At 47.7% G+C, this 12768-nt stretch overlaps 1 protein-coding gene across 4 annotated transcripts in view; it reads left to right on the top strand.

Moving 5' to 3' along the window:
• NRF1 (nuclear respiratory factor 1) overlaps positions 1 to 12768 on the top strand; it is a 71090-nt gene that overhangs the window by 1241 nt on the left and 57081 nt on the right. For all 4 annotated transcript variants that reach the window (XM_014945425.1, XM_014945427.1, XM_014945424.1 and 1 more), the window contains exons 3-5: positions 2746 to 2860; positions 9751 to 9877; positions 10419 to 10559. In XM_014945425.1, coding sequence (XP_014800911.1) covers positions 2746 to 2860; positions 9751 to 9877; positions 10419 to 10559 — 383 coding nt within the window. The remainder of the gene's footprint in view (positions 1 to 2745; positions 2861 to 9750; positions 9878 to 10418; positions 10560 to 12768) is intronic.

The raw sequence follows: 12768 nt of genomic DNA, 5'->3' as shown, positions 1-12768 counted from the left end.
GGCTGAAGGAGCTGGGGCTGTTTAGTATGAGGAAGAGGAGGCTGAGGGGAGACCTCATCACTCTCTACAACTACTTGAAAGGACACTGTAGAGAGGTTGGTGCTGGTCTCTTCTCACAGGTAATTAACGACAGAACAAGAGGGAACGGCTCCAAGCTCCAACAGGGTAGGTTTAGACTGAACATTAGGAAGGAATTTTTCACAGAAAGAGTGGTCAGACACTGGAACAGGCTGCCCAGGGAGGTGGTTGAGTCGCCATCCCTGGCTGTGTTTAAGGGACGTTTAGATGGGGTACTGAGGGATATAGTGTAGGGGAGGACTTTGTAGAGTAGGGTAGATGGTTGGACTCGATGATCCCAAGGGTCTCTTCCAACCTGAATGATTCTATGTTGTCACCCCACAGGATGCTCTGAATCCTTCCATATTGCCCTGGCTTAATTAGTGCTTCTTTTCAGGGTCTGCTGCTGCTGCTTGTATCTTGCATCGGGTTATCCGTGTGCAATATAGAGGTGCTAGGAGTACGAGACTGGTTTGTGCAAGAAAAACAGTCCCTGGTAAATGCTGCCTCAAATAACAAAACTAAAATAATGTCAAAGAGCAGTTTATTTCAGGCCCATATAAACAACAGCAAAAATAACCCAGAGTGCTCTGTGTAACCAGGGCACTGAGTACTCTGCCTCTCCCAAGGAGATGTCACAAAGGATCCTGGCATATCTGGACTGGGAAAGTATTTTGGAATCATAAACTCCTTCCAGTGAAGGCCCTGCCAAATGTCCTCCAGGTTGGCCTTTGTCGTGGTTTAACCCCAGTTGGCAACTAGGAACCATTCAGTTACTCCCCTCCCAGGTAGGGTAGGGAGAAGAAGGAGAAATAGGAAAAAAAACCAAACCCAACTTACAGGCTGAGATAAAGTTTAATAGAACAGGAACAGAAAAGAAACTAAAAATAATAACAATGATGAAAGAATATACAAAGTAAGTGATGTCATACAGTTGCTCACTGTCCAGTGATCACCCAGCTCATCCCGAGCAGCAATCAAAGATTCTTGTCCCCCCGGCCAACCCCTATTTTATACACTGAGCATGATTTCTATGGTATAAAATATTCCTTTGGCCCGTCTGTGCTCCCTCTCAGGCTTCTGCAGGAAGCTGAAAAAGTCCTTGGCTTAATATAAGCATTACTTAGCAACAACTAAAACAATATGTTATCAGCATTATTCTCCTACTAAATCCAAAACACAGCAGCTACTAGGAAGAAAATTAACTTTATCTCAGCTGAAGCCAGCACAGCCTTGTAGTGCATCTACCTCGCTAGCAGAAAAAAAACAGCGATAAATAAGCACTCACAGACTTGTCTGAATCCTCATTAGACTTTATCTAAAGGAATCTTTCAAGCTCTTGATGTGCTTGACCCACCCTGTGAAGTTCTGCCACCACACTGAGCATCCTGTGCCCTTTGCCAATGAATTTTCCAACCCCAGCTCCTGCAGGTTTTTTAATTTCCCCTTTCCCTTCCAGCACACGAGCTTTTCAGTCCCAAGCGGTGGTTGCAGGAGGGTCAGGTGGGCACCCCTGGACTTTTGACTGTAGTTAATGGCATGGGCTGGCACATTCAGCCCAAAGCTTGTCCGAGAGCCCAGCGTGGCCCTTCCTCACTTCTCCAGAGCAAATGTTTTGCCCAAAAGGCAATGTTTTTATTCTGTTTTCAGAAGCACAGTATCATTGGAGCAGTATGCAGCAGCGCTTGCTGCACCCATCCTGGGTAGCACTTGGGTGATTCGTTACTGATTAACAAAACCTGGCTCTGTAGGGTCACCCAGAGCTCTGTCCATTACCCTGTCCTGTCTCCCAGAGCAGCTGCCTAGAGAAAACCTGTCATTGGATGCTACTTTTGTTGTCATCTACCAGCTTCCACCGACCCAGTAGCTGCATCTTTGTTAAACACAAAAAATACAGTGGTTTTTATGCTCTTTCACCTCTGACGTAGGGAGAAACGACACATAGAGCAGCTGAGATCTGCTCAGGAGTTAAAGGCCTGCCTTAGACCCCAAGGATTTTTGACTCTGACCCTCCACTCATTTCTGGAAATCACCCATAGAAGCGCAATCCTCTGTGTGTTACTTGGTTCACCTCCAATTAACTTAATGAAACTTCCCCTTATGTAGACTCCGTGTCTCAAGTTTGATCACGAAAGCAATAGCTCTGCCCTGCTGTGGTCCCTGCTGTTCCTCAGGGGGGCTGTTCCACGAAGCTGCCAGTGACTCTGGATTTACAATTTCTTGCCCATCAGGGTTGCTTGTTAATCCTGGGGAAAACCTTGATCTCCTGATGCTGTAGTTGAGGTGTCCAAGGGGGGTTCGTGGCGCTGTACCCAGTCTCTTCTCCCCTGCCACCTTGGTTGCAGTCAGTTATTTAAAGTCTGGGTGTACTTGAGAGTTTTTCAGTGTATTTGGAGGATAAAATGCATAATTATGGGATTTTAACAACAACTCTGCACTGAAATATGTGACTTTCACCTGGGACCGAGCTGGGACTTGCCAGACTGAAGGATGGACCTCTCTGATGCCAGAGAGGAGAGACCCCAACTGCCAGGGAGCCCAGCAGGGAATTTGGGTCACTGTGGTCCAGTGGGGTGGTCCTTGGGACCCATCCCTTGGTGGGAGGGAGGAGGGGGGCAATGGCAATGTCCTTCCTGACCAGTTCCTGAGCTGCGTGTGCCTATTAACCCTTTGTGGTTTGATTTCCAGGCCCTGTGGGGATGGCAGCAGCTGCTGCCGTGGCAACGGGTAAGAAACGGAAGCGACCACACGTTTTTGAATCCAACCCGTCGATCCGCAAGAGGCAGCAGACACGTTTGCTACGGTAAGGACTCCCTCCTTCTGTGTAACCAGGGCACTGAGTACTCTGCCTCTCCCAAGGAGATGTCACAAAGGATCCTGGCATATCTGGACTGGGAAAGTATTTTGGAATCATAAACTCCTTCCAGTGAAGGCCCTGCCAAATGTCCTCCAGGTTGGCCTTTGTCGTGGTTTAACCCCAGTTGGCAACTAGGAACCATTCAGTTACTCCCCTCCCAGGTAGGGTAGGGAGAAGAAGGAGAAATAGGAAAAAAAACCAAACCCAACCCAACTTACAGGCTGAGATAAAGTTTAATAGAACAGGAACAGAAAAGAAACTAAAAATAATAACAATGATGAAAGAATATACAAAGTAAGTGATGTCATACAGTTGCTCACTGTCCAGTGATCACCCAGCTCATCCCGAGCAGCAATCACAGATTCTTGCTCCCCTGGCCAACCCCTATTTTATACACTGAGCGTGATTTCTATGGTATAAAATATTCCTTTGGCCCGTCTGTGCTCCCTCTCAGGCTTCTGCAGGAAGCTGAAAAAGTCCTTGGCTTAATATAAGCATTACTTAGCAACAACTAAAACAATATGTTATCAGCATTATTCTCCTACTAAATCCAAAACACAGCAGCTACTAGGAAGAAAATTAACTTTATCTCAGCTGAAGCCAGGACAGCCTTGTAGTGCATCTACCTCGCTAGTAGAAAAAAAGCAGCGATAAATAAGCACTCACAGACTTGTCAGAATCCTCATCAGACTTTATCTAAAGGAATTTTTCAAGCTTGACCCACCCTGTGAAGTTCCACCACCACACTGAGCATCCCGTGCACTTTGCCAATGAATTTTCCAACCCCAGCTCCTGCAGGTTTTTTAATTTCCCCCTTCCCTTCCAGCACACGAGCTTTTCAGTCCCAAGTGGTGGTTGCAGGAGGGTCAGGTGGGCACCCCTGGACTTTTGACTGTAGTTAATGGCATGGGCTGGCACATTCAGCCCAAAGCTTGTCCGAGAGCCCAGCGTGGCCCTTCCTCACTTCTCCAGAGCAAATGTTTTGCCCAAAAGGCAATGTTTTTATTCTGTTTTCAGAAGCACAGTATCATTGGAGCAGTATGCAGCAGCGCTTGCTGCACCCATCCTGGGTAGCACTTGGGTGATTCGTTACTGATTAACAAAACCTGGCTCTGTAGGGTCACCCAGAGCTCTGTCCATTACCCTGTCCTGTCTCCCAGAGCAGCTGCCTAGAGAAAACCTGTCATTGGATGCTACTTTTGTTGTCATCTACCAGCTTCCACCGACCCAGTAGCTGCATCTTTGTTAAACACAAAAAATACAGTGGTTTTTATGCTCTTTCACCTCTGACGTAGGGAGAAACGACACATAGAGCAGCTGAGATCTGCTCAGGAGTTAAAGGCCTGCCTTAGACCCCAAGGATTTTTGACTCTGACCCTCCACTCATTTCTGGAAATCACCCATAGAAGCGCAATCCTCTGTGTGTTACTTGGTTCACCTCCAATTAACTTAATGAAACTTCCCCTTATGTAGACTCCGTGTCTCAAGTTTGATCACGAAAGCAATAGCTCTGCCCTGCTGTGGTCCCTGCTGTTCCTCAGGGGGGCTGTTCCACGAAGCTGCCAGTGACTCTGGATTTACAATTTCTTGCCCATCAGGGTTGCTTGTTAATCCTGGGGAAAACCTTGATCTCCTGATGCTGTAGTTGAGGTGTCCAAGGGGGGTTCGTGGCGCTGTACCCAGTCTCTTCTCCCCTGCCACCTTGGTTGCAGTCAGTTATTTAAAGTCTGGGTGTACTTGAGAGTTTTTCAGTGTATTTGGAGGATAAAATGCATAATTATGGGATTTTAACAACAACTCTGCACTGAAATATGTGACTTTCACCTGGGACCAAGCTGGGACTTGCCAGACTGGAGGATGGACCTCTCTGATGCCAGAGAGGAGGGACCCCAGCTGCTGGGGAGCCCAGCAGGGAATTTGGGTCGCTCACCACTCTGTTTTAACCCCAACTGGTCACACGTTAAATCTGTGACAGTAACATTGCCTTGCAAGATATTCTGAGTGTCTTTAGCAGCACCTGGCCTGAGAATCATAAAATCATAGAATTGTCCAGGTTGGAAGGGACCTTTAAGTTCATCTAGTCCTATCATCAACCTAACTCTGATAAAACCCATCACTAAACCATGTCACTAAGCACTATGTCTACCTGTCTTCTGAATACCTTCATGGTCTGCACTCTGACACCTCCATCTGTCTCCACCAAGCGTGGTAAGACCACGTGCTGTCCAGAGGTTGCCCAGCTTGGGATCTTTTTTGGGGGTCATTTCTTCTGGAACCCCTGCACTCTGACACCTCCATCTGTCTCCACCGAGCGTGGTGAGAACACATGCTGTCCAGAAGTTGCCCAGCTTGGGGTCTTTTTTGGGGGGGCATCTCTTCTGGAACCTAAGAGCTGTGTTTTAGTTTGCAGAAAGGGGTTCAATTGCAGCTCTGCTCATCTCTAATGTGATCACCAGGACTGACATAGAATCATAGAGTGGTTTGGGTTGGAAGGGACCTTAAAGATCATCTAATTCCAACCTCCTGTCCTGGGCAGGGACACCTCCCACCAGACCAGGTTGCTCCAAGCCCCCTCCAACCTGGCCTTGAACCCCTCCAGGGATGGGGCAGCCACAGCTTCTCTGCCCAACCTGGGCCAGGCTCTCACCACCCTCACACCAAACAAGTTCTTCCCCACATCTCAGCTCCATCTCCCCTCTCTGTGTCAAATCCTTCCCCCTCCTCCTATGGCTCCTCTCCCTCATCAAGTGTCCCTCCCCAGCTCTCCTGTAGACCCCGTTTAGGTACATGGCCATTCTGGTGGGATCCACCACTCTGTTTTAACCCCAACTGGTCACACGTTAAATCTGTGACAGTAACATTGCCTTGCAAGATATTCTGAGTGTCTTTAGCAGCACCTGGCCTGAGAATCATAGAACCATAGAATTGTCCAGGTTGGAAGGGACCTTTAAGTTCATCTAGTCCTATCATCAACCTAACTCTGATAAAACCCATCACTAAACCATGTCACTAAGCACTATGTCAACCTCTCTTTTTAATACCTTCAGGGACGGTGCCTCAACCACTGCCCTGGGCAGCCCATTCCAAGGCTTGAGAACACTTTCGGTGTCAAAATTTTTCCTAATATCCAATCTGATCCTCCCCTGGTACAACTTGAGGCCATTTCCTCTTGTCCCATGGCCTGTTCCTTGGGAGAAGAGACCAACTGCCCCCCGGCTACACCCTCCTTTCAGGGAGTTGTAGAGATGAGGTTGTCTCCCCTCAGCCTCCTTTTCTCCAGGCTCAACACCCCCAGCTCCCTCAGAAGTTCTCCAGACCCTTCTCCTTTTGCTCCAGACCCCTCCCCAGCTCCGTTGCCCTTCTCTGGACACGCTCCAGCCCCTCAATGTCCTTTTTTTTGTGGTAGGAGGCACAAAACTGGACAGCTCTGCAGTGGCATGAGAGACATATCTACCTCAGAAAAAACAAAATTTTTTTCTGTGTTATGAAATGATCCTGTAAATAAATTTAGTGTGTTCGTACCTGAATTTCCTTTGCCAGCAGAGCCCCTTGTGTGAGTTCCACGCTGAAGGCTGACCCAGCCTGTAGTGCAGAATGTAGGGGGATAATAATTAAGGGGAGGTGCCTGCCGGAGCTGAAACACTTTGTTTGGCTTTAGAAACATGCTCTGTAGACACCAAACTTGCGTAGCCCTTCGGGTGCTGCATTCCAGGTGCTCTGAGGCTGTCTGCCCACCTGATGGCCACCTCGGAGCGCTGCTGCTGCTGCAGTGGCTGCTCAGGCGTCCCGCAAGCCTGGAGAGATCACCTGCTGTTCCATCTTCTGGAAACATCCATAAATATCAGTTGGAACTATTTAATATGCTTTAGAACAAGGCAATTTTTGCCTTTTAAACTGTTTTTGGATTTAACAGGGTTATCTCGCAAGAGTTGCTTAGTAGATATTAGAAAAGTAGATATTCTGTCTGCCCACCTGATGGCCACCTCGGAGCGTTGCTGCCACTGCAGTGGCTGCTCAGGCGTCCCGCAAGCCTGGAGAGATCACCTGCTGTTCCATCTTCAGGAAACATCCTTAAATATCAGCTGGAACTATTTAATATGCTTTGATATCTACCTCAGAAAAAACAAAATTTTTTTCTGTGTTATGAAATGATCCTGTAAATAAATTTAGTGTGTTCGTACCTGAATTTCCTTTGCCAGCAGAGCCCCTTGTGTGAGTTCCACGCTGAAGGCTGACCCAGCCTGTAGTGCAGAATGTAGGGGGATAATAATTAAGGGGAGGTGCCTGCCGGAGCTGAAACACTTTGTTTGGCTTTAGAAACGTGCTCTGTAGACACTGAACTTGTGTAGCCCTTCGGGTGCTGCATTCCAGGTGCTCTGAGGCTGTCTGCCCACCTGATGGCCACCTCGGAGCGTTGCTGCCACTGCAGTGGCTGCTCAGGCGTCCCGCAAGCCTGGAGAGATCACCTGCTGTTCCATCTTCAGGAAACATCCTTAAATATCAGCTGGAACTATTTAATATGCTTTGGAACAAGGCAATTTTTGCCTTTTAAACTGTTTTTGGGTTGAGATCAATCTGCTCTAGTGGGAGGTGTCCCTGCCCAGGGCAGGGGGGTTGGAACTCGATGATCTTTGAGGTCCCTTCCAACCCAAACCATTCTATGATTCTATGATATTAGGAAGAAATTCTTCACTGTGAGGGTGGTGAGAGCCTGGCCCAGGTTGGCCAGAGAAGCTGTGGCTGCCCCATCCCTGGAGGGGTTCAAGGCCAGGTTGGAGGGGGCTTGGAGCAACCTGGTGTGGTGGGAGGTGTCCCTGCTCAGGGCAGGGAGTTGGAACTAAATGATCTTTAAAGTCCCTTCAAACCCAAACCATTCTGTGATTCTATGAGTTGGAGTATTTGTCACCCCCTCCCTTACTTGGTGGCTTCCTCCTACGTGCACATTAACAAGCTGAAATAGTGATGGTCAGAGTTCCATCTTTTCTCCTTCTCTCCTGTTCTAACTCTTGTAAAAAGCTGATGAGAAATTTAAGTTGATTTCCTTAGATTCTGCTTACTCATCTGCTGAGTTCCCCAACAGCCCTTACACATCATCAAACTGGCATGAAGTGGAGCAGGGTTAATGTTAAATAATATTCTCTGGGAGTGGACTCCCCTTTCTTTTGTAGCTTTATTCTGGTTTTCCCTCTCCCAACTCTGCAGACACAGCCATGTTTATTGCAACATTTCTGAAAAGCAAATTATTTTATCTCTCAAAATAGGATCAAATTATTTTTAAATAAACTCCTACTTAAAGGAAATCATTCTTCTCCCTTCCTGCAACTACTTCATTTTACTTCATGCAGGTGACTGACAAAATGCATCATTTTTTTGCGCTCTGATCAGTTTGACATGTTTGTGCTTGATATTTACACCACTGTGAATGAGTGGGAAGTTACAGTTTCTGGCTCTGGGGATTTCTGTGTAGCTGCTGGTGGGGTTGGTGCTTTTTGGCAACGTGTCTGTTTCTAACAGCAGGTTCTGAAATGACCGAGGCAGATGCTAAACCGTCCCCTCATGGAGCGCTCAGGTTATCTGCTGGTGACTGCTGCTTCTTTCTTGCTTTTCTCTGCCAACAGTTCCTCCTGCGTTGCTTAAAAGTGAATAAGAGGCAGGAAGGAAATGATAGAACATTTTCTTCCTACAGAGAGATCATTCCAAAGGGGCTCGCTGATGTGGCAGGTGTCTCAATACGTGGTTTTTCCTGCGCTGGGCTGTTGCAATATTTCTGGTTCTTGCCTGTTGTGTGTTGAGCTTGTACAGTCCAGGTTTGGGCAGGCCTTTGGTACTAGAGAATTACAATGCTCTGTTCACGAGGCTGGACATAAAACAACCTGTGTTTGCCATCCCCTTTGGTGCTGTTGCAATATTTCTGGTTCTTGCCTGTTGTGTGTTGAGCTTGTACAGTCCAGGTTTGGGCAGGCCTTTGGTACTAGAGAATTACAATGCTCTGTTACAAGGCTGGACATAAAACAACCTGTGTTTGCCATCCCCTTTGGTTGAATCACGGAATTGTCAGAGTTGGAAGGGACCTCTAGAGATCATCTGGTCCAGCTCCCCTGCTAAAGCAGGAACGCCTAGAGCACATTACTCAGGACTGCATCCAGGTGGGGCTTGAAGATCTCCAGAGAAGGGGACTCCACGACCCCCCTGGGCAGCCTGTTCCAGGGCTCCATCACCCTCACTGTAAAGAAGATTTTTCTCATATTTGAATGGAACTTTCTATGTTCCAGCTTGAGCCCGTTGCCCCTTGTCCTGTCACTGGAAACCACTGAAAAGAGTCCGGCTCCAACATCCTTCAACTCACCCTTTAGATACTTATAAACATAAATAAGGTCTCCTCTCAGTCTTCGCTTGTTCAGGCTAAAGAGTCCCAGCTCCTTGAGCCTCTCCTGGTAAGGGAGGTGAATCATTCAAGTTCTTTACAAGTTCTCTACGCTCTCACAAGTTTTGTATCGCTAACACACTTAGATGGTGGCAGAGCGGATGCGCAGACTCTTGCTGTCCCAGTTTTGCTGCACTGGTGATTTCTCTACTTTTGAGATCCATGGATAAAGGAAGGAAGGGAGGGAGAATAATTGATATTTGAGCTGCTGGGTGACTGCAGGGAGCACAGCAGGCCTGCGGGAGCGGAGGAAGGAGCAGCAGACGTGGCTGATCTGACCAGCTGGGGCTCCGTTTCTCACCTGGTTTGTGAATGAGCTGCGTTCATAAAGGGAGTTGTCACAATGCGAGGGCTTGTGTTTCTACTGGGCTTTCAGCCCATGCCAATTCAGTGGTTTCTGTCTCTGTTTCAGGAAGCTCCGAGCCACGCTGGATGAGTACACCACCAGAGTGGGGCAGCAGGCCATCGTCCTCTGCATCTCGCCCTCCAAACCCAACCCCGTCTTTAAAGTATTCGGTGCTGCGCCCTTGGAGAACGTGGTAGGTTTTCTTGGGGAGAAGCTACATAATAAATTGCTCACCTTCTCTCCAGGCAGTCTTGCAAGCCTGGTAGGGATCTGAGGGTCGTGTTTAAAACCTTGGAAAGAGAAGCAGAGAGGGTATGAACATGAGGTGACACTGAGGTCCTATCGTTGCCCAGCACATCTCACCAGGGTTGAATATTCTGGGTTTGAAATCAGAGGGAGCAGGTAGTGACAGGTTTGAACTCAGCTCAGCTGTCAATGCTTGCAGACCAGACAGTAAATGGAGAACAGATCCTGCCCATGATAAGTCTTGCTTCAGAACTTTTCTTTTAATCCTGTACATACTTCCATTTGCCAGTCTTACTTGATGTTTCATCATCAGCTCCTCGATGTGGCCAAGTCTTCGGGGGCAGTGGGTATTTTTTTCTTGCCATCTGTGGCGTTGTTTGCTCCTTCTGTTCTGCGGCGCCTTGGGGAAGGTGGCTGCCCTTCCTCCTGGCCCTCCCTTCTCCTGGTGCTCCTCACCTTGTTTACCTGAGCTTAACGATTCCCCACAGGTACGCAAGTACAAGAGCATGATCCTGGAAGACCTGGAGTCCGCGCTAGCGGAGCACGCTCCTGCAACCCAGGAGGTTAACTCAGAGTTGCCACCCCTCACCATCGATGGCATTCCCGTCTCGGTGGACAAGATGACCCAGGTAAGCAGCCAGAGATGGCAGAACCAGAGAGGGATCTGGCATCTTGCAGTCACATCCTGTTATTGTGCAGTGGAGCTCGTGTCTACGTCTCCAGGGGGGAGGCATTTGATGTTTTCTCTCCCCTGGGACTGTAACAGCTCAGATAGTAGTTAGATGTGACACTTTGTTATTGGGGCCTATTTTCTAGATGATGCTGGTAAGGAGTAGAGCTCAGGCTGCTGGGAGCAGTCCCCTTAGAGGTGTTTTTGTCACCTCCCATAAACTATGAACAGGGTGGCTATTTGTCCTGTGCTTCGCAGTAATTTTTAGGCACTGAGGTCAGGAAGGTGGCTTGTGGGGGTACTCTTTTGGCTTATCCTCCTTGTGTGCTCTAGTTTGCTCCCTCCTCTGTTTTTCTGCTGGAGCAGATTGGGACTTGCTGATGGTTTAACTCCAGGTCAGACCCTGAGTGAAATAATTCTGCTGGAGCCAGGAACGTGGGGGACTCTTTCTCTCCAGGTCCAGCCTTTTGCTGACCTCCTCATTGCTAGAAGGAAGTGGAGAGAACACCCCAGGGAAGCTTCCTTGGTGTGGGAGGGATCATCTGTAGGCAAATCTCCTTCTCCTGGGGTGCAGGACCTGAATTTGGGTAGGTTGGTCTTGCAGGAGGCTGTGGGTACACTCAGCCTGATGCACCTCAACAAATTCTAAATGCTGAAAGCCAGTTTCTTCAGAGGGAGTAGCGCGATGGAAAGGTCAGAGGCTTTGGGCAACCTGCAAAGAGGTGTTGTAGTAGAGCAAAGATGTGTGGATTTCCTCCACGCTCAGCAGAAAGATCACATTCTGGTCCAAACACCATTTCCATTACTTAAGTGGAATCAGACAAGCTCACACTTCTAATAAAATTTTGCAGAGAAATCTGCTGTGCTGATAACAGATTGTATTCCTAATCCATGACAACGTAAGGCAAAACTTGGTAGATTTTTAAGCCACTGTGAAAGGTGGTGTCTGCAAGAGCTGGTCACAGGCAGCCTCTGGTTTGTGTCATTACCAGTTTCCCATGGAAAAGGGAAAGTAAAAAACAGAAACATTTTGCTTTTGAGGTAAAATGAGAGGCACAAAAAGATGACAGGTACGTAGCTCTGAGATCATTTGTACTGGCAAACAAAATGCTTGTGTTTATCCGAATTCTTTATAGCCTCATTGTTGTAGTAAGCTCCAACAGGGTAGGTTTAGATTGAACATTATGAAAGAATTTTTCACTGAAAGAGTGATAGGGCATTGGAACAGGCTGCTCAGGGAGGTGGTGGAGTCACCATCCCTGGCTGTGTTTAAGGGCCGTTTAGATGCAGTGCTAAGGGACATGGTGTAGGGGATGACTTTGTAGAGTAGGGGAGATGGTTGGACTCGATGATCCCAAGGGTCTCTTCCAACCTTGACGATTCTATGATTCTAATTAAGTCGAGTAGCAGCAAGAGAAGTAGGAGACTTCCTCGGGCAGAGGAAGACCATCGTAGCGCAGTGCAAGTGATGAAGCTGGAGGGGCTCATACCCCCAGCACGTGGGCTTGGAGGAAGGAACAAAGCAAACGAGGCGTTGCTGGTGGAAAGAAATGGGAGAGGGAGAGAGAGAGAGAAGGGGAAATGAGTGTGGGTGAATGAAATCAGGATGTGAGGTCATTGCAATCCAGTAACACATCTGAGAACCTTTTCTGATTTGCAGCGCGCAGAGTGTGTGCACGTAAAAAAAGGGCCAATAAAAAGATCTGTCAACCCTTTGGCTGTTAACGCTGCACGTGCCATCAAAGCAACAGTAAAAATGACAAGCTCTTACTTCAGAGAAGCCTTCGGCTGGATTTACAATGCATATTGTTTATTGTTTGGGATAGAGCTGGAAATTAAATATTTTAACATCAAAGGTTGCTTGAAGTGTTTCCTCGTTCTATTTTATGGATGAAATACTCATATCCATAGAGTTCTGTGGATAAAATACTAATACTTTTCATGGTAAGCTAAAAATAAGGTGGTAGGTTTTTTTTTTCTTCCAAACATGACATGGCTTTGCTCTTCAGGAAACCTCGCACAAAGATTTGGCCAAGCCAAGTTGCCTTGGGGTTTGATCACTCTCCATTTCCACGTGTGAAGCAGCTCCCCGGTCTGAGGCACTTGCTACTGGCAGGGACTTTTTTCCCCATCCCACATATAACACTTCTGTGTTCTCAGGCTCCTTG

This window comes from Calidris pugnax, unplaced genomic scaffold, assembly GCF_001431845.1.
Source record: "Calidris pugnax isolate Ruff unplaced genomic scaffold, ASM143184v1 scaffold96, whole genome shotgun sequence".
Lineage (NCBI taxonomy): Eukaryota > Metazoa > Chordata > Aves > Charadriiformes > Scolopacidae > Calidris > Calidris pugnax.
The sequence above is the reverse complement of the archived record's forward strand: the minus strand, read 5'-3'. Positions and strand labels throughout refer to the sequence as shown.